The following is a 22,448-nucleotide window of genomic DNA, read 5'->3' as shown; positions in this document are numbered from 1 at the left end:
TATCAAAGAATGTTAGCTATATGCAGTTCTCTTAGCCAACAAGCTAGCCAGCCAGCTAATGTTAGCTATTTAGCCAACTAGCTATTAGCCTAGCCATCCTTGACAACCACCACAGTTATGGTATGCAAGCTAAAGCCTTACTACTCAAGACCAGCTAGAACACAACACAACTAATGCATAACTGCATATTAAAAGAAAAGTGAGAGCAGAGACTTACAGATTGATGGTTGGGGCCCATCCGACGGTTAACTTTTAAAAGATTGCAGGCTGAGTTCGCTACCAAAGCTAAGGGGAGGCGGCATTTCACCGGGTCGAAATCCAAAATAGATAGATTCAGTCAGCTAGTGCGCTAGCACTAAGCCAAGGTGGAAAAAGTTACAAAACTCCCGTAGCCTACTTCACAGAGAACATGCCAAAAAGTTGACAAAACAAAAGGGAGAACAGACTAGGTACTACACAATTAGAGCAAGCAGGTATGATTTTCTCTTTTGTTTTGAGCCCACAGCAAGAAGGCACCAGAGCCTGCCGTGCTAATGGGTTCCCACTAGATAACAGCCACAAAGTCTGTGAAAAGCAGGTGTGGTGGTTAACGTTAGCCAGCTTGAGCTAGCTACTGAGCTAGCATTTGAATTCTGTAGCAGAGTAGATCCTCCATATGACGCTGAGAAATAGTGCATTGTGGGTAGTTTAGAAGTTACCCGTAAATAAGTTAATAAATATGTAAATCACCTAAAAACATAACTATGTTTGTACTTATATGTAACCAGATCGTCATGACTACAACTAAGTTACTAAGTCTTTCACTACACTGTGTTGTTCCATTGGTGAGTAAAAACTCATGCCTCTGACCTTTCAAGTACATGTGGTGGTCCATTGCGCTGGTGTTTTCCTGATAGTTGTTTACTCAGCTCTGCAGCTCTCACCCTGCAAGCGGAGACAAACAACCAAACAAACATTTATTGTTTGGGGACCCAAACACACACACACACACACACACACAGGGTGGCAGTCAGCCTTCCTTCAGGGCCAAGGCCACCCTGACAATTCTCCCCAGTCAATAGCAGGTGTCAGGACAGCAAACGGCCACAGCCATCCTTGTCAAGAGCACCCATTAATCCATGTTGCTGTCAGTCCGGGGATAAGTAATAGACTTAGGGCTCGATTCAATCTGTATATAACGCTGAACTTTAGCGATACAGATTGAATCCAGCCCTTAATCAATCTGGCCTAGGGAGGACAGGTAGTGCAGAGATACAGCTTTACCTCTATCCAAGGGAGTGAGAGAGGGGGACGCTTTAGCAATGTACTGTTTCCTTTAATGTGCTCCACTGCTACAGTATGTAAGATAAAATAAACAAAACTGTATAGCTTTTCAACAGGTACAAATATCGCAATTTTATTTGCATATAAAGGCAACTAAATGTATCACAAGTAAAAAAAAGTTTCATAAACCAGGAAACTAAACAGGCATTTACAATGACAGAAGACTACCGTTGGCAACTTTTTTGTGCTAGCAAGATTGCATTTTCACACTGTGCAACAAAACAAAAATAATTAGCAAAATTCTTATTACCGTACTTTAGGGGACATCTCACTTTTGCTTAGGCAGTTGTGAAATATAATTTAACCAGCTGTTTGTTGAATATCGATAAAAATATAAAAATGAGTTAAATGCATGTGTGCTATGAATAGCATATAACATACATTGTTGAAAGGCTGTAGTGGGCCTATTTAAATTCACACAAACACCAACTCACATGTACTCCATGGAAGATGGGGACATTTGAGAATATACATAATCTGTTGCGTCCTGCTGAACGCACCCCAGATCAAGGGAGATGAAGCACCTGTACATACATTTCCAAAACAAATGTGAGAGCCCAAGGGACTACTGTATATAATAATTGGATACGTTTCATATATTTCAAATGTTTCATTTTCAACAACACACAGGCCTTTAACAGAGACCAAATAACTTAAGTTACAATGCCAAATGCATGTTCTATCATGAGGTCAAGTATTGCTGATGTAGAGGGTACCGTTACTGTCAGGCAGTGTACTTGCCTGACAGACAAAAAGCTTATACGTCTTGAGAGGGGAAACAAAGAAAATGACAAATGGCACAGAAAACCAGTTAACGCAGCAAATGCAAACAAATGGAAAATATGAAACATTTTACAAAGATCATCATTTCATTACCAGAATCAGATTTTCATGCATTTTTACAAGCATTTTTACAAAAGACAAATATCTTGAAGATGAACATTTAGCACAACTCATTTGATTTAAAAAAATGCTGGTTTATTTCCGATGCTCTATGGGTTGGGCAGGTCAAATACGATGGGGGGGTTGGTGGGCTGGAAACTGGCTGTACAGGTGGAGGAGTTGATGAAAGTTGTGCATCCATCCGTCATAATGCCGTACCCTGCAGACAGAGGACAGATAAATAATACACCAGAGTCAAAACAGAGACAATAACAGGTCTGTTAACCTAGAGATGCATGGCACAAGATAGCCCCCACTGATACAGTATTAAGTGTCACTCTAGTACAGCATCCATGTTAGGAATTGTTTTGCCTGAAAACGGACGCCTTCCTAATATGGATGCTGTACTTCAGTACTTTACCAATATGTTATTGTGTAGAACCAGAACCATGGAGGAGAGGGTACAGAATACTCACCCTCGTGGATGCCCCCGAAGGCGTGGAGCTTGGGTCGGACCCTCTGCTGTACTGTGTTCAGCAGCTCCACACAGCCCACTCTTTGGAGCTCCTTGGGGACCCAGTCACGGAAACCTGTCCCAAACCACACCAAGACTGATTAATACACTGGATTAAGCATAAGAAAGATACATGTATTTTTGTTACGAATTTAACAATCAATTCATTCATAATAGTGAGACAGGTCAGGCACAAACTAAGGGCAACATTTTTCTCGTCTTAATGCTATTCGGAATTACACTATAAAACAATGATGCATTACTAACATATGTGCTGTGAATGTTTGGATGGAACATAGGCAATAACATCGATTTTTTTACTTGCAAGAGCTTAAAAGTAGGCTAGACATTAACAATGTAATACACAGACAATAATATTATTTTTGGCAAATATAAAAACGTAGGCAACAACACCAGCCTCATTTAAAGCATGGGCCTATGATAGCCTACTATGGATTATTTATCTACCATTATTGTCCCCGTTTTATTCTTATCTCGTAGCCTCTCAATACATTCATGTAATTATACTTTGTGGAAAGGTTAATTAGCATACCCTCCCCCCAAACCTCCTTTTGACCCTCCCATTTCTGGCTCCACCTATGCAGACGCAAATACAGGTGAGGCGAAAATACCCAACTCGTCATTGCACAGGCTTTGTTTCTCGTGGCGCGTTTTACCGTGAGGAAAATGTCACCCTAACTCTGCTTCCATTACTTCCAGTTAATATTTATTTATATAGTCTGATACTGATTCAGATTTTTTTGAGGGGGAAAATTTACCTATACCGATATAGCTGCTAATATACTGTTCTACAGCGGGGGAAATTAACATTACATTTTTCCATACTGAATTCTCATAAAGTGCCATCCAAAAGAGCAATTGTCCAAGAAATATGCTTCAAATGTTGATTTCTAACATTATGACAATAATCAGAGATTCCTGTTTTCATCCTATTTATTGAATATCAATTATCGGTGGAATTACTTCCAGTATGTGCAATGAATTAGTGACACAGTAATCATCCTGGCAAATAAGTGCAACCCGTTTTAGCAGTGTTTTGGGGTTATATGAACTCAACTCACCGAGGGGAGGTCCATGGGTCATGAGAACATCTATACCCTCTGGAACCTGATTCCACTTGTCCAGTAGAGACTGACCGCGGGGAAGGTTAAAACCCCAGCCATTAAACCACGGCGTCCTGTAGAAACGGTTAAAAGAAATCTACATTACACACACACCTGCACAAAATGCTGAATACAGTGTATGTGCATACATGCAATTCAAACATGAACACAGAACAGAGCACTATATTTGTAAAAAAAAATTGCGAGAGAGAGAAACAGTTTTTTCCACCAGTACATACAGAAAGTATTCAGACCCCTTCCCCTTTTCCACATTTAGTTACGTTACAGCCTTATTTTAAAATTGATACAATTATTTATTTTCTCATCAATCTACACACAATACCCCATAATGACAAAGCGAAAACAGCTTTTTAGATTTCTTTTTCAAATGTATTCAAAATAATAAACAGAAAAACCTTATTCATATAAGTATTCAGACCCTTTGCTATGAGACTCGAAATTGAGCTCAGGTGCATCCTGTTTCCATTGATCATTCTTGAGATGTTTCTACAACTTAATTGGAGTCCACCTGTGGTAAATTCAATTGATTGGACATGATTTGGAAAGGCACACACCTGTCTATATAAAGGTCCCACAGTTGACAGTGCATGTCAGAGCAAAAACCAAGCCATGAGGTCAAAGGAATTGTCCATAGAGTTCCGAGACAGGATTGTGTTGAGGCACAGATCTGGGGAAGGGTACCAAAACATTTCTGCAGCATTGTAGGTCCCGAAGAACACAGTGGCCTCCGTCATTCTTAAATGGAAGAAGTTTGGAACCACCAAGACTCTTCCTAGAGCTGGCCGACCGGCCAAACTGAGCAATCAGGGGAGAAGGTCCTTGGCCAGGGTGGTGACCAAGAATCCGATGGTCACTCTGACAGAGCTCTAGAGTTCTTCTATGGAGATGAGAGAACCATCTCTATAGCACTAGAATGAGGCTCTCCACTACCTATTGATGTAGTGACGATTCACCATCTTCATAAAATGTTTTCATAATTTATCTGAATATAAATCGCCAAAAAGCCTAAGCCTACCAGTAGCCTACGCAAACTAGGGAGCCAAATGAATGGCTCTCACCGATTCGATAGGCTACACTGACTGTGACGAGACGAGTCACACACTTTAGCATCAGTGTCCGGCAAGGACCAACATTCTAGGAAAGAAAACCTAGGAAATCCTTTGGTTTACTTGTCCCGATACGATACCATGGACATAACCACATTGCATGATTTAGAAATGGCAAAAGGATATAGGAGATGTACTTTATTCGTTCAATTCGACACCTTTTATAAACTAGTCCACACTTGCTGTTCAGTTGTCAATCAAAGCACAGTAAATAGCCTGTGCCATGACAGGCGCCTATCCTATCAATAGATCGCTAGAAGATGCATATCGTTCATTCTAGCGGTAAAGAGATCGATGGATTAGCTAATTGAAACGTTTAAATAAAAAAGTAGCCTAATTAATATTAAGTGGAAAAAGTAGCCGGCTGAAAATGAGTCTCTAACCGTCCGATTAGTCGATGGACGGTGTTAATGGAAAACAATGGAAAAGATACGAGAAAGAGAGGGAGAGAAATGCAGAGATAGAGAAAGAGAGCAAGGGGAGAGGGCGCGATAGATTGAGAAATTCAGAGCGAGAGAGAGCGGGAGATAGAGGGCTATTAGATGACCAGGACATTCATTCTGGCCACACGGCCGTGCCACAGCATAACAGAGGTCATCCAAAGAGGAGGAAAATTGATTAAGCTGTCAGCACCAATGAGAACGAGCATGTTAAGAGATTTATGTTTCCCCTGGGACAGGCCTCCTAACACACACATCAGTATGTATGGGCAGCCCTGCCCTGCCCTGACTGTCTTTATTTACCGACTGCTCAGACAGCCAGGGCACAGGGAGGTAAAGAGATGCCCTGGCCTCAACGGCCAGACAGCACGGCACACATCAGGCCAGAGCTGCCTGGGAGAGGGTGGGGAGACCGGGGGGTGGGGGGGTTGGAAGTGGAAGCTATTTGGTCTTGACTAAATGAACACTGATAGCTGTGGCTTTATGACTGATATGGCCTGAACAGTCTAGGCTACACTGTGGTGCAGGTCTCTCTGGAGGGTTCAGCCCAGGGCTGCTGCTGCCTAGGGGGACATTAGCCACATACAAACACTCCAGATTGATGCTTCCCTTCTGACCAAGGATGCATTTCACGGTTAGAGTCATTCCAGTCCTAACCTAAAGTATCAGGCGTAAAATAAACGACTGAGCGCCGTTCCTTTCTTAATGGTCCTGACAAGAGAAAAAAATGTAAGGGTGAGGTTCTCTTTGTACTGTTCAACCAATCCGGTAAATGTGGAGTTAAGATGCAGTGTCCTCTGTTAACCTCCAAAAGCAGAAGTCTTGTCACAGGCTCTCTTTCCATTTCCCCTGATGCCTCCAGTTGTTTCCAACCAGCTGAGGGTGTTCCAGTCCAGGTACAGTGGGGGAAAAAAGTATTTAGTCAGCCACCAATTGTGCAAGTTCTCCCATTTAAAAAGATGAGAGAGGCCTGTAATTTTCATCATAGGTACACGTCAACTATTTTTTTATCTCCAGAAAATCACATTGTAGGATTTTTTATGAATTTATTTGCAAATTATGGTGGAAAATAAGTATTTGGTCACCTACAAACAAGCAAGATTTCTGGCTCTCACAGACCTGTAACTTCTTCTTTAAGAGGCTCCTCTGTCCTCCACTCGTTACCTGTATTAATGGCACCTGTTTGAACTTGTTATCAGTATAAAAGACACCTGTCCACAACCTCAAACAGTCACACTCCAAACTCCACTATGGCCAAGACCAAAGAGCTGTCAAAGGACACCAGAAACAAAATTGTAGACCTGCACCAGGCTGGGAAGACTGAATCTGCAATAGGTAAGCAGCTTGGTTTGAATAAATCAACTGTGGGAGCAATTATTAGGAAATGGAAGACATACAAGACCACTGATAATCTCCCTCGATCTGGGGCTCCATGCAAGATCTCACCCCGTGGGGTCAAAATGATCACAAGAATGGTGAGCAAAAATCCCAGAACCACACGGGGGGACCTAGTGAATGACCTGCAGAGAGCTGGGACCAAAGTAACAAAGCCTACCATCAGTAACACACTACGCCGCCAGGGACTCAAATCCTGCAGTGCCAGACGTGTCCCCCTGCTTAAGCCAGTACATGTCCAGGCCCGTCTGAAGTTTGCTAGAGTGCATTTGAATGATCCAGAAGAGGATTGGGAGAATGGCATATGGTCAGATGAAACCAAAATAGAACCTTTTGGTAAAAACTCAACTCGTCGTGTTTGGAGGACAAAGAATGCTGAGTTGCATCCAAAGAACACTATACCTACTGTGAAGCATGGGGGTGGAAACATCATGCTTTGGGGCTGTTTTTCTGCAAAGGGACCAGGACGACTGATCCGTGTAAAGGAAAGAATGAATGGGGCCATGTATCGTGAGATTTTGAGTGAAAACCTCCTTCCATCAGCAAGGGCATTGAAGATGAAACGTGGCTGGGTCTTTCAGCATGACAATGATCCCAAACACACTGCCCGGGCCACGAAGGAGTGGCTTCGTAAGAAGCATTTCAAGGTCCTGGAGTGGCCTAGCCAGTCTCCAGATCTCAACCCCATAGAAAATCTTTGGAGGGAGTTGAAAGTCCGTGTTGCCCAGCGACATCCCCAAAACATCACTGCTCTAGAGGAGATCTGCATGGAGGAATGGGCCAAAATACCAGCAACAGTGTGTGAAAACCTTGTGAAGACTTACAGAAAACGTTTGACCTGTGTCATTGCCAACAAAGGGTATATAACAAAGTATTGAGAAACTTTTGTTATTGACCAAATACTTATTTTCCACCATCATTTGCAAATAAATTCATAAAAAATCCTACAATGTGATCTTCTGGAAAAAAAATTCTCAATCTGTCTGTCATAGTTGACGTGTACCTATGATGAAAATTGCAGGCCTCTCATCTTTTTAAGTGGGAGAACTTGCACAATTGGTGGCTGACTAAATACTTTTTTTCCCCACTGTAAGCCCCCTGGCCAACTTTCACATCGAATATTGAGATTTTGAATCATGCACATTTTGTATAGTATGGCTTTCAACAAAATGAAAACATAACTTACACACATTGCTCCTATTGCCAAGTTCAATTCAAATGCAAATAAAGATTTGTATGGTCTTGTTACATATCAGCATTTCTGTTAAAGCCCCCACTGTGCGATAGCAAAGGCCTGCTGACACAGCTCTGCACTGCGTTGCTCACAAACAGCCAATTCATATTGACTGCACCTATATATTTTCCAACAGGCTGGGTAACACAGCCTTCTCCAACCCTGTGATTCAAAGCTGAGCCTGTTCTGTGTTAGGACTGGATCCTACCACTGACACCAGCACACAGATGAATCCTGTGTTTCCCCGGCGTCTCTCTCTCGATCCCAGCAGAGCAGACAGAGATGAGAGGTGAACAATGAGCTGTGCTGCTCAATACAGGAGCCTGTGAGAGACAGGAAGTGGAGGGGGGAGGAGAGGCAGGCTGAGGACTCCATTATCTTCCCATGCTGCGGGGGAGCCGGTGCAGAGGGGGCAGGAGCATCACCTCGTTGAGGGGGGAAAACGCTCTGGGAAGAAGGAACACATACCTCTTTATATTGTCATACTGTCAGAGGATTCAAAACAAGACAAAGACCAGAAAATGTTTTCAAGTGTCCACATAGGCCTAAACATAACAGCAAAGATTGGGGGTTGGATATAGAGGGTAGCTTGACCACGTAGACATGAGATAAGATCAGATGAGATTAGCTCTGCCTTCTCCCACGTGGCTGTCATCACTAGGCTAACTGATAGAATACCTCTGGTCACTGCTGTTGTCTCCTGTTGGGGAATGAGCCATCAGGATGTTTGGAGCTCTGACCTCCGCTGTCTGCCCTGACTGGGGCTGATAAAATATACAATAATGCTGGGTCCTGTCCAATTCTGTCCTGTGTGCCTGGGCCCTCTGCTTTAAGAGGCCAGTGGCAGCTTGATTGTGATTGATGGCAGAGTAAATAAAGCACAGTGGCTGCTTTAGAGCATGGCGTGTCGGGGTGTACACGCGGGTGCAATCCTTCACCATTGCTAGGGCTAGCGTTTCTGCAGAATGACTCCAACCCTGACCCGCCCACCCCCCTCTGGCAGGCAGGCAGACAGGCAGACAGACATGCAGCAGATAAAGCCCTGCAATAACAGCCACTGTCTGGACCTGCTGCTATCTGATCATCACCTCGCTCTGTCATTACACACACAAACACACACATGCATACACAGTACACACATGCATACACAGTACACACATGCATGCACAGTACACACATGTACGTGCGCACACAATGTACACACACGCAAGTGCAAACACACACACACAGATTTCTGCTTTTCCAAGCATAGATCTGACAACGTGCTCTTCTTTATTTTGCCAACCTGTACAGTGTACATCGTCTGACACAACAAGCCATGCATGTCATTTGTTTGAACTTGGTGACCGGTCAGCTGAACCGAACACAGAATGCAGACATGGGCCAGACATTTTTAGCTCTAAAACAGTGCCCCAACCGCACCCCTAGCTTCAGGTTATTTATGAAAGGGGTCAGGTCAGCCACTCTAATGCACTGCCCCACGAGTCCCTCAAGTCTCTCCAATCTAAAAGGGCTACTGGAATCTTCAAATATTAATCCACTCAGTCAGGACTATCTGTGGGTAGAAGCACTAGCCTAGAGGTGAGGGGCATAGGGCTGTGTATGGCTGTAATGTTGAACAACTCTCTGCTGCAGCAGAGTGTTACTGAGACGGAAATGAAGGGCCTGGGGATTTCCTGTCTGTCCAGTCTGTCTGTAATGCCATAGGCTGCTATACTACCTGGAAACATACTCTGTCAGTCACAATACTAATAAAAGGTCAAATGCTGCATTCTTCTGTGTAAAGCCTACCATCTCCTGTTTCTCTCTATCGGCTGCCCTGGCCTGGACAGATGGTCTTAGCTTCTAGCAAACACTAGTCACACTACACTTCACTGTGTCGTGTACTCAGCCAGGCTTGTTGTGAAACTGCACTGGTCCAAATCAACCACTCAACCCCACTAAGTAGGCTAGCTGCATCCTCCTCAGTGTCAATGTCACCTGGTAGTATGATCAGCTTTTATGCATTCATTCATTTCCTAGTCATTGACGCCTGGGAGTGATCATCAGTAGTCTACACACACACCACAGAGGGCTATACACACCACATCAGTCGTCTCATCCAATGTCCCCTCTACCGAGATGGCTCTGGATGACCCTGGTTAGTCAAATGAGCCACATAACGTTCATTGTGGTAAAGGGCACCGCACTGGTTGGTTATTTCACAGGTCATTACATTGTGGTGCTAGATGGAGGCCGTTAAAGCACTTGTGATGTCCTGTGAGGTAACAAGGCTCTGGCTGGCTCCTGGGGGGTAGTGGTGGTGGGGTCATAGCAAGGCCTCTTACCGCTGACTGACAATACAGGGACGGAGGAGGGCAAGCTCACAGAAATACATTTCTAGAGAAATTGGTGTCAGTGGTGGGATTTTCACCTAACACCTGACCATTATTCAACCTGACACATAAGTCAAAGGCCCTAGCCTTCTGAATCCACTGTGGCCTTGTGGTAGGCTGGAGTTAATAGAGGACAGGCATCTCCTCCTCTCGTCTGTGTGTGTTCATCCCACTCCTAATTTGGGCACTCTCTCTGCCTGGGCCATACTTATTGTCTGCCTGACCCACTCTTCTTTCTGACCCCCCCCATGCCCCCTGCCTGCCCCCCTCGTGGCAGCCTGGCCCCCCTCTTCCAGTGCCCCAGTTTGCCCTGCCTGGCGCTGTGTGAGAGCCTTCAGCGCTGGGCTGCAGTCAGCTAGAGCTGGGGCCAGAGCAGGGCATTGCAGTGCTGAAAGATCTGAGGAGTGTAGCGGACATGGGCAGCTAAATCAACACTGACGTGCAGCTTGCACCTCCGGGTCAAAGGTCACTTCACAATCAGTGGTGTCAGCAGGTAAGGCCTTGCAGGGGCCTGTAGGGCAGAGTAGAGCAGCATTTCGCCCTCCCCTGTGTGAACCAACGCTCCCAGAGGTTGAGCATAACCATACACTCCCTTGTGGTTTTGTTTTGGGGAAGGAGAACAGACCCTGGCCTGTTTTCCCCAGGCTCTCACATTACAGCTTCTTCCTCTGATGTGGTGGATCCTGTGGGACAGTCCACTCAGCAAAGGACGGATGAACACTCAAAACCAGACCAAAACCGCAGCTAACCCAAAGACACTTCTATTACATATTGTATTATTATATCCAGCTATATTCTGGAAAGTGAGGTGAAGGATTTTGTCAGAACACTAGGGTCGGGAATTGCCAGGGACCTCGCGATACGATATTTTCACAATATTTAGGTGCTGATATGATATGTATTGCGATTCTCATGATTCTATATGTATTACGATACTGCGATTTTATTGTGATTTCCAAACATATTTCTCACTACATGTCTGCTGCAGAGAGACAAGAGAGAGCATTAGAAAATTAGTTTTGATCAGTCATGGAAATAAGTGCTGAAAACATGTTGGCTCACTATTTAAAAATAATATGGAGAACAAGCTATAGGATGAAAAACACAGGAGTTTTGGCACAGGTACAGACGACTAGCGCTAGCTAACGCTACCTAGCAAAAAACCAAAAACAATCCTAAATAATATTGCGATTATTAATTTCCCCCCATCACCAACACAGTAGGACTTATCAGACAAGTTGTTGTGATGACAGGATTTTCACACATTCAGCGGTTATAGGGATTTCCACAAAGTGATGCTGAAACTGGAGCCCTTATCTAGGGAGTTAGAACCTCATTTCAGATATGCCCTTATTTCTTTCCATAAACACCAGGGTCATTTGAGGCTATGCTCGCACACTTTTGGCGATTAGTCAGGCAGCTTTCCCATTCCCATCAATTCACCTGCTACACAGACGGACAGAAAATCAAAGCCACAAATGACATTAAGACAATGGCCAGTCTACCAGTCAATAAAGTACATTACCAGCCCAGCATGGGTGTCCATGTGAGAGATTGAGCCTGCATTAACCCCACAGCTACGCTATCCTCACAGACTCACACACCCAGTGGAACTGCTTTAATGGCAAACACACTGAGGATGACACACACACACACACGGCTGTGCCATGGTTTCTATGGCAACAGAGAGCCACACCTTCTTTGTGGCTCTGCCTGGCGGGCTCTCACCCAATGTTAACCCAGAGGTCACATGACCAGTGTGTTCGCAGTCACAGGCGGATTAGAGGAAGTCTTAGATTTTTTAAAGCCATACCATTTTACTGCCTATAGTATAGCAGCTCCCTTTGCCCTCAGTCACACACATAGAACACTACTAGGTTTGGTCATGGTATATCTGCCATTAAAGGAGGAGGTTTTAGCTGTTCAATGCTACTAGGAGATATGGAACATTTCATGTAAATGTTGTAATATTTTTGGCTTAAAGGGATACTTTGGGATTTTGGCAAAGAGGTCCTTTATCTACTTCCCCAGATTCTGATGAACCCGTGGATACCATTTTTATGTCTCTGTGTCCAGTATGAAGGAAGTTACAGGTAGTTTCGCCAGCCAATGCTAACTAAAATTAGCGCAATGACTGGAAGTCTATGGGTATGTACTAGCATGCTATCCAGGAGTTCATCTGACTCCGGGGTACACTGCAACAATTTCATGCAACAATTTCAAAGATGTTACTGAGTTACAGTTCATATAAGGAAATCAGTCAATTGAAATAAATTCATTAGGCCCGAATCTATGGATTTCACATGACTGGGAATACAGATATGCATCTGTTGGTCACAGATATGGACATGGAATCACTGGTCACTTTAATAATGGAACACTAGTCACTTTAATAGATTTGTGTGTATTGTTGTGAACTGTTAGATACTACTGCACTGTAGAAGCTAGGAACACAAGCATTTACCTACACCTGCAATAACATCTGCTAAATATGTGTAAGTGACCAATAGAATTAGATTTTATTTGATACCTTAAAAAAAAAAAAGTATGGGCGTGGATCAGAAAACCAGTCAGTATCTGGTGTGACCACCATTTGCCTCATGCAGCTCAACACATCTCCTTCGCATAGAGTTGATCAGGCTGTTGGTTGTGGCCTGTGGAATGGTGTCCCACTCCTCTTCAATGGCTGTGCGAAGCTGCTGGATATTGCTGGGAACTGGAACACGCTGTCGTATGAGTCGATCCAGAGCATCCCAAACATGCTCAATGGGGGACATGTATGGTGAGTATGTAGGCCATGGAAGAACTGGGACATTTTCAGATTCCAGGAATTGTGTACAGATCCTTGCGACATGGGGCCGTGCATTATCATGCTGTAACATGAGGTGATGGCAGCAGATGAATGGCAAGACAATGGGCGTCAGGATCTCGTCACGGTATCTCTGTGCATTTAAATTGCCATTGATAAAATGCAACTGTGTTTGTTGTCCGTAGCTTATGCCTGCCCATACCATAACCCCACCGCCACCATGGGGCACTCTGTCACAACGTTGACATCAGCAAACCGCTCACCCACACGACACCATCCACGCTGTCTGCCATCTGCCCGGTACAGTTGAAACCGGGATTCATCCGTGAAGAGCACACTTTTCCAGCATGCCAGTGGCCATCGAAGGTGAGCATTTGCCCTCTGAAGTTGATTACGACGCTGAACTGCAGTTAGGTCAAGACCCTGGTGAGGACGATGAGCACGCAGATGAGCTTCCCTGAGATGGTTTCTGACAGTTTCATCAGCTGTCCGGGTGGCTGGTCTCAGACGGTCCCGCAGGTGAAGAAGCCAGATGTGGAGGTCCTGGGCTGGTGTGGTTACACGTGGTCTGCGGTTGTGAGGCCGGTTTGACGTACTTCCAAATTCTCTAAAACGACTTTGGAGGTGGCTTATGGTAGAGAAATGAACATTCAATTCTCTGGCTACAGCTCTGGTGGACATTCCTGCAGTCAGAATTCCAATTGCACGCTCCCTCAAAACTTGAGACATCTGTGGCATTGTGTTGTGTGACAAAGCTGCACATTTTAGAGTGGCCTTTTATTGTCCCCAGCATAAGGTGCACCTGTGTAATGATCATGCTGTTTAATCAGCTTCTTGATATGGTAGATGGATTATCTTGGCAAAGGAGAAATGCTCACTAACAGGGATGTACACAAATTTGTGCACACAATTTGAGATAAATACACTTTGTGCATATGGAACATTTTTGGGATCTTCAATTTAAGCTCATGAAACATGGGACCAACTCTTTACATGTTGCGTTTATATTTTTGTTCAGTGTAGATAAAGGGCCTCATTGACAAAGTATCCCTTTAACTTTACCAGTTAAGTCCGCAGACAGACATGCTATCTGGCAAAAGTCTGTTGCAGTGCTATCAGAAATATCTAGGAGTCAAGGTCATGAACTACTGGCTTTGACAATTACCCCCCAAAAACAATTCATTCAGACAGTGTCAGTATTGACCCTGAGACCTAGAGCAGGCATGCAGTGTGTGTCAAGCCTGGCTGAGCTCTTTGTGGGCGGTGGAAATGACCTCTGTGATCACTAGGCTCAGTGGTAGCAGGGGCCACCGTGGCCTGCTGGGAGTGCTGTCCCTAAGGGGGCGCGGGGTCAGGCCTAGGGTTGATCCGTACGCCCCAACAAAAGAACCAGGATGTGTCGGAACAAAGGCCACTTCCTGCTGGAGAGGCTGGGAAATCTCCCTGGTGTAGACTACCCCAGAGCTGCAACATAGACCTCCCATCATGCATCCTGTCGGCTGGTTCTCTACCCTTCATGTCCCCGCCCCTCCTGCCAAAATAATCATTTGATTCAGTACTACTCTATGACTGAAACACCATGTTTCTGCCCTCATTGTTGCTCTTTCCTCACGGCCTGCATTGTGAGAAACATTCCACTATCACCAGGAGAACCAAAACCTTTGAAGTGGAAGATATATGATTAAATCAAGCTAGGAGAGTTCCCTCCTCAAGACAGGAAGGTTTACCACTGATAATGAGAGTTGGGCTCAGGAAGCAAATATAATATAATACAATACTGACTGAGCCAGGTTAAGGTATGAAGACCTAAAACACCAATTCTCTCAATGTCATCATCATAACATTACACCTGGTCAGACTTTCACTGTCAGATGAGTCATACCTATTCAACTGGGGCTTGAGGAGACAAAATCCCCCTGACCTCTTTCTCTCTCTCCCAGACTAAACGTCCAGGGGCTGATGAAGAACAACACAGGCAGATGGAGGCGTGTGGTTCACAGAACATTATTAGCTCTGGGAAGGGGATAGAGAGCCTGTGAAAGGAGGTTGGTGTGTGCGTCGGCCAGCAGGGAGTTGTGGAGGCCAGACGGAGGTCAGGCAGACTGATACATAATGGCATGATTCCACTGCTCTGGCCCTCTCCAGCTAGCCAGGCAGCATGTCTCTGTCCATCCTACTGGGGAGAATACCAGGCGATGGAGTTTACAGGGATGAAGTTTACTTTCGGTTAGGTCTATACATTAGGCTATGTTTTGTAATTCTAGCCTTCTAAAACAACAATATCCCCTTTTGAAAAAGTGTCTCAGAGGGAGAAATATAGAAAATGTGTCGCCGGCACAGCATACATTTCTTTTTGCGAAGCATCATATGACAGGCCGACAGCGAAACTCTTCACTTGCCTCATGAACCACCTCGGAGTCTGACTTCCTAATCCAATCAGAGATCAGTCGTTCAGCAGTCGTCCCCTCACTGACACAGTAGTACAGAGGAGAAACTAGAGAAGCAGTGGTTGAAGGGTTAACTGGGCCTGGGAGATATACACAGGTCAGACACAGCGGTGTAGCTGGCTGGGGATATGGGTGTGTGATGACATAACAGTCTGAAGCTGAGTACACTAGAAGTACATGTCTGTCTCCATGGCAGCCTGTAACATGTTAGGACATGCACCAAGTCTATGACAGGAGGAGAGGACATGGCTGGGACACCCAACTAATCACAGACGTCTCTCTCAGGCACTCTGTGTCTAACCAAAGACACGGAGTCAAGATTCAGGACAACAAGGCAATGACCTCAACGAGGTATGGAAATGGTAAAAAGCAATAAGTGATTTAGAACATAGAAGCAGTGAATACTCTGTAGAGTGTTTGATATCCACCATGGACACACACACTAGTAAAGAAAAAATTAACTAGACTAATTCAGGGACTTAAATAAGCAAGCAAAGCGAGTCACCACACACGTTCTGTCATCACCTCTACTGTATGTAAAGCATACAGTATTTGAGCAACACAGCAAACTCAGGTACAGTGATCAGTGTCTCTATAGCAGGGGTAGAGGCAACTAGATTCAGCCACGAGCCGATTGTTGTCGGAGCGAATGGTCAAGGGGGAAAATAATTATAATAATTTGAACACTGCAAATTGACCACAGCTAAGCCCAAAAATAGATTATTTTCAAATACAATCATTTCACACCTTAATTACATTGAGACATGATCACGTCTCTTTTTTTTTTAGGGAATACTTGAACAGACTTCCTAAATCAAACTTTTTTTTACAGTCTTTTTTTACCCAAAACTAAAATCTTGCTGACCTATAGTCACTGTAGCATAACACTCATGATATTTAACCCAAGACGAGATCAACTTACCACGGTGCCCCGTATATTCGGAATCCCTTGACTGTGACCTCAGAGTCCTGCAGGTAAGTACAGTTTGAGAGGAGGGCCTGAACATCATCAAAGTCCTCAGGTCTCAGCTTGGAGACGGAGGGAAAGCGATAGTAATCCTGCTTGACCAGCTCAGCCATGAAGTCCTTGTCAAACGTCAGTTCATGGTTCCCGGCGATCACCACCTTGAATTCATACGGTAGACTCCCTGCAGGGAAGACGGAGCCAGAAATAATTGTTGAATATGGATAGAATGGATAGCTATTACTGTTGCTGTTGTTCAATGTAAGGCAAGTGATATGTACAGGACTTTAACACTACATGGCTTTGGCCAGTAGCAGGGTTTCTAGGGATAACAATTTCCCAGTTGTTGAATCAATATACACTATATATATACACACACAAAAGAATGTGGACACCCCTTCAAATTAGTGGATTCGGCTATTTCAGCCACACCCGTTGCTGACAGGTGTATAGAATCGAGCGCACAGCCATGCAATCTCCATAGACAAACATTGGCTGTAGAATGGCCTTACTGAAGAGCTCAGTGACGTTCAACGTGGCACCGTCATAGGATGCCACCTTTCCAACAACTCAGTTTGTCAAATTTCTGCCCTGCTAGAGCTGCCCCGGTCAATTGTAAGTGCTGTTATTATGAAGTGGAAACATCTAGGAGCAACAATGGCTCAGCCGCGAAGTGGTAGGCCACACAAGCTCACAGAACGGGACCGCCGAGTGCTGAAGTGCGTAAAAATCGTCTGTCCTTGCTTGCAACACTCACTACCGAGTTCCAAACTGCCTCTGGAAGCAACGTCAGCACAAGCCTAAGATCACCATGCGCAATGCCAAGAGTTGGCTGGAGTGGTGTAAAGCTCGCCGCAATTGGACTCTGGAGCAATGCAAACGTGTTCTCTGGAGTGATTAATCACGCTTCACCATCTGGCAGTCCGACGGACTAATCTGGGTTTGGCGGATGCCAGGAGAACGCTACCTGCACGAATGCATAGTGCAAACTGTAAAGTTTGGAGCAGGAGGAATAATGGTCTGGGGCTGTTTTTCATGGTTCGGGCTAGACCCCTTAGATCCAGTGAAGGGAATTCTTAACGCTACAGCATACAATGACATTATAGATGATTCTGTGCTTTCAACTTTGTGGCAACAGTTTGGGGAAGGCCCTTTCCTGTTTCAGCATGACAATGCCCCCATGCACAAAGCGAAGTCCATACAGAAATGGGTTGTCGAGATCGGTGTGGAAGAACTTGACTAGCCTGCACAGAGCCCCGACCTCAACCCCATCGAACACCTTTGGGATGAATTGGACCGCTGACTGTGAGCCAGGCCTAATCGCCCAACATCACTAATGCTCTTGTGGCTGAATGGAAGAAAGTCCCTGCAGCAATGTTTTAACATCTAGGTGAAAGCCTTCCCAGAAGAGTGGAGGCTATTATAGGGGACCAATTCCATATTAATGCCCATGATTTTGGAATTAGATATTCAATGAGCAGGTGTCCACATACATTTGGTCATGTAGTGTATATATTAACTGAAATAGAAAGTTGTCATCGAGAGGTTAAGGGAATGGTCCATGAAAGTAAAATGCCACAAATTAAAAGGTGAAGGCTTCTTGACCTCCTCAGATCACGGTAAACATTTCCCCTCTTACCAAAGAGCAATAACTGCAGATGAAGACCTTAGTTACCCAGTCAATGCACACCTATTCAAGTCAACAAAGGGACATTTTAAACATTTTCATTTGACCTTAACTTTCTTGGAGATAGAGGTCCTTTGTCCCAGTTACTTCCTCTATTACCACAGTAAGACAGTTCTGTATAGAGCTCAATTTGAAAGCTCAACTCCATTTTATCTCGGCTTAATGCTAATTTAAATTTGAAAATAAGGAGGATGGCAGTGTTTTAATAATGTGTGGCCTTCAAAGAAAATTACTTCTTCCTTTTCGTAGGTTCTTAATCTTAAATGTTTTATTTGCAGTAGTAAATATTAAATAATGTCAAAGCAGACAAGTGAAGACCAAATTAGACTAAACATTGTTGGTGTAGTAACTTAAAGCGAATAACCTTTACACATATTTAAATTTGATTAGAATGCACAAAACGGTGATTAGCCTAGATAGAGGTTACTGTACAGAATGATGAGTGTTGAGAGCACAAAACAGCATTGTGTGTGCATTAAAAAGGAGACTTTACCTAGCCAGTCGTTGAATTTCTTGACCTCAGAGGGTAGGCCCAGTTCAGTGAAGTCTCCAGTATGGAGCAGGACGTCACCATATGGCATCTGGATCCCATCGGTCCTGGAGTGTGTGTCCGACACACAGACGAAACGTGTATGACCGGAGGGTTTAGGGGTGTCATAGTGAATGGGCTCCACCCTGTAATCAAAGAGGGACAGCATAATCAGTTTCTTAGTTTGTGTCAAATTATTAAAGCAGCCCTGCGTCAAACTAATTAATATAATTTAAAAATCCCCATCAAAATCCATCAGTTTAAGCTAGAGATATCGGTGGATTGCGTCTCAATCCACCGCATCCGCCTATGTCAGCCTTCCGCATATGCGGTGGAAGGTGGCCGAGCTACAGTGGTGTTTGTCAGACCATGAGACATCTCGAAAATCGGTCTTCTCACGAAAACGTAGCTTGGCCTACAAACTAATATGACCCCACTTTGGAAAAGTGTCCTGAGTTTTCTTATGATTTTTTTTTATTGTCTTTATTTCCATTTATGAATGTGTTATTCAATGCGTTTCTATGGGCTATATTGTAGTAAAGGATAACGTCAATATTTTATCCCCCCCAAAAAGTAATATATATCTCCATCTATCTAAATGGGTCCTAAAATTCTAAATCAAATAACTAATTCCATATGTTAGCTTAGTAGACCCCCCTCCCAAACGGCTTAGACTTTGAAGTTAATCTAGTGCAGGTCCCTCATACAGTCACACAGTTGCCTCTGTTGCCAGGCTGTGACTGTGAGCTCATGTGGGATTTTGGGCTGGCGGGGCTAGCCAGGTGCCAAACTGTGATGCATGGAATAAAGCTGGCAAATTACAGATTAGGCTGCCAGCTTGAATGAGTCACCCAAGGTGTTTAAATGCAAATCATCACAACATCCAGGAGGTTATTCATAACTCCCTACTCCTGCCCTTTGTCCGTCAGATATTCATGAATTACAGTACCTATATCTCTATGTTACTGTTGACTTAAAAGGGTAGGAAGCATGAGTTTTTACTCAAAGTAACAATGGGGCGGCGCACAATTAGCCCAGCGTCGTCCAGGGTAGGGGAGGGAATGGCCGGCAGGGATGTAGCTCAGTTGGTAGAGCATGGTATTTGCAACGCCAGGGTTGTGGGTTCGATTCCAGTATGAAAAAAATTTAAATAAAAAATTTATGCACTCACTAACTGTAAGTCGCTCTGGATAAGAGCGTCTGCTAAATGACTAAAATATAAATGTAAGAACACAGTGTGGTCAAAGACTTAGTTGTAGTCACGATCAAGTTACCTATAACTACAAACATAGTTATGTCATTCTTTTAAAGTTTTTTTAAACATATTTATTAATTTATTTACGGATATCTTCGGAACTATCCACAATGCACTATTTCTCAAGGTATGGAGAACCGGTGCTACCTAGCTAGTTCCAGCTGGCTAACGTAAGCTACTAGGCATGCTCGCATGTAATTACATTCCAAACCAAGTGTTGGCGCTGGTGAGCTACTATATACATCTACAAAGAAGAAAACATATAAATTAATGCGAAAAACTGCATCTGCTCTTCTCCTGTGCGTTTGGTAGACTATTGGGAGTTGAGCGAGCTAGTGATCATTGTAGTAGTTTTCCGTCGTCCGTAGCTAGTGTTGGTTTTCATTTCAGACCCAACAGCTTTTTTAAAAGCTCAATTTTCCAAGGAGGTGTGTTGTTGCTGGGTGCAATAATACCCACAAGGACGGGCTTACGATTCATTTGTGGCCCAAAAACATGAAGCTAGCTTTGAAGTGGGACCGGTTTGTAGAGTTGAAGCGAGCAGATTGGAGTAAGGGAACAGCGGGCACGTCTACCGTATGGGGTGCTCATTTCACCCCGGAGGACTTCGATGGCTATAACCAGTGGAAGGCAGGATTCTGAATGAGACTCCGACTGAAACCAGGTGCTGTGCTGAGCGTGAATGTGAAGCCTGCAACCTTTTATTTATTTTAATTTACCTTTATTTAACTAGGCAAGTCAGTTAAGAACAAATTCTTATTTACAATGACGGCCTACATCGGCCAAACCCGGACGACGCTGGGCCAATTGTGCGCTGCCCTATGGGACTCCCAATCACGGTTGTGATACAGTCTGAAATCGAACCAGGGGGTCTGTAGTGACGCCTCAAGCACTGAGATGCAGTGCCTTAGACCACTGCGCCACTCGGGAGCAACGGGACCTCTGTTTCCTACCGACCTACCGGTATATCGCAAGTGTCAGCAGTGATGGAGATAGACTGGGTAAGTTCAATGTGGTAATAAATTATATTTATCCATAATCTTGCTAACATTTCTAGATTGTTATATCAAATCATATTTTATTTGCCACATGCGCCGAATACAACAGGTGTAGACATTACCGTGAAATGCTTACTTACAGCCCTTAACCAACAATGCATTTATTTTTTAATAAAAAAGTAAAATAAAACAACAAAAAAGTGTTGAGAAAAAAATTGCAGAAGTAAAATAAAATAACAGTAGGGAGGCTATATACAGGGGGGTACCGGTGCAGAGTCAATGTGCGGGGGCACCGGCTAGTTGAGGTAGTATGTACATGTGGGTAGAGTTAAAGTGACTATGCATAAATAATTAACAGAGTAGCAGCAGTGTAAAAAGATGGGGTGGGGGTGGGGTGGCAGTGCAAATAGTCCGGCTAGCCATGATTAACTGTTCAGGAGTCTTATGGCTTTGGGGTAGAAGCTGTTGAGAAGCCTTTTGGACCTAGACTTGGTGCTCCGGTACCGCTTGCCGTGCGGTAGCAGAGAGAACAGTCTATGACTGGGGTGGCTGGAGTCTAACAATTTTGAGGGCCTTCCTCTGACACCGCCTGGTATAGAGGTCCTGGATGGCAGGAAGCTTGGCCCCAGTGATGTACTGGGCCGTACGCACTACCCTCTGTAGTGCCTTGCGGTCGGAGGTCGAGCAGTTGCCATACCAGGCGGTGATGCAACCAGTCAGGATGCTCTCGATAGTGCAGCTGTATAACTTTTTAGGATCTGAGGACCCATGCCAAATATTTTCAGTCTCCTGAGGGGGAATAGGCTTTGTTGTGCCCTCTTCACGACTGTCTTGGTGTGTTTGGACCATGATAGTTCATTGGTGATGTGGACACCAATGAACTTGAAGCTCTCAACCTGTTCCACTACAGCCCCGTCGATGAGAATGGGGGCGTGCTCAGTCCTCTTTTTTTTTTCCTGTAGTCCACAATCATCTCCTTTGTCTTGGTCACGTTGAGGGAGAGATTGTTATCCTGGCACCACACGGCCAGGTCTCTGACCTCCTCCCTATAGGCTGTCTCATAGTTGTCGGTGATCAGGCCTACCACTGTTGTGTCGTCGGCAAACTTAATGATGGTGTTGGAGTCGTGCCTGGCCATGCAGTCATGGGTGAACAGTTAGTACAGGAGGGGACTGAGCACGCACCCCTGAGGGGCCCCCGTGTTGAGGATCAGCGTGGCAGATGTGTTGTTACCTACCCTTACCACCTGGGGGCGGCCTGTCAGGAAGTCCAGGATCCAGTTGCAGAGGGAGGTGTTTAGTCCCAGGATCCGTAGCTTAGTGATGAGCTTTGAGGGCACAATGGT

At 44.5% G+C, this 22,448-nt stretch overlaps 1 protein-coding gene across 1 annotated transcript in view; it reads right to left on the bottom strand.

The window, feature by feature from the left end:
• Positions 1-1,321: 1,321 nt before the first annotated feature.
• LOC121576906 (metallophosphoesterase MPPED2) overlaps positions 1,322-22,448 on the bottom strand; it is a 32,695-nt gene continuing 11,568 nt past the window's right edge. Inside the window, exons 3-7 of the mRNA XM_041890467.2 lie at positions 18,815-18,996; positions 16,593-16,818; positions 3,802-3,917; positions 2,682-2,795; positions 1,322-2,425 (exon numbers count right to left, since the gene is read on the bottom strand). Coding sequence (XP_041746401.1) covers positions 2,316-2,425; positions 2,682-2,795; positions 3,802-3,917; positions 16,593-16,818; positions 18,815-18,996 — 748 coding nt within the window. The 3' untranslated portion in view covers positions 1,322-2,315. The remainder of the gene's footprint in view (positions 2,426-2,681; positions 2,796-3,801; positions 3,918-16,592; positions 16,819-18,814; positions 18,997-22,448) is intronic.

The sequence above is a fragment of the Coregonus clupeaformis genome, chromosome 11 (genome assembly GCF_020615455.1).
Source record: "Coregonus clupeaformis isolate EN_2021a chromosome 11, ASM2061545v1, whole genome shotgun sequence".
Lineage (NCBI taxonomy): Eukaryota > Metazoa > Chordata > Actinopteri > Salmoniformes > Salmonidae > Coregonus > Coregonus clupeaformis.
This window is presented reverse-complemented; position numbering and strand designations above follow the sequence as displayed.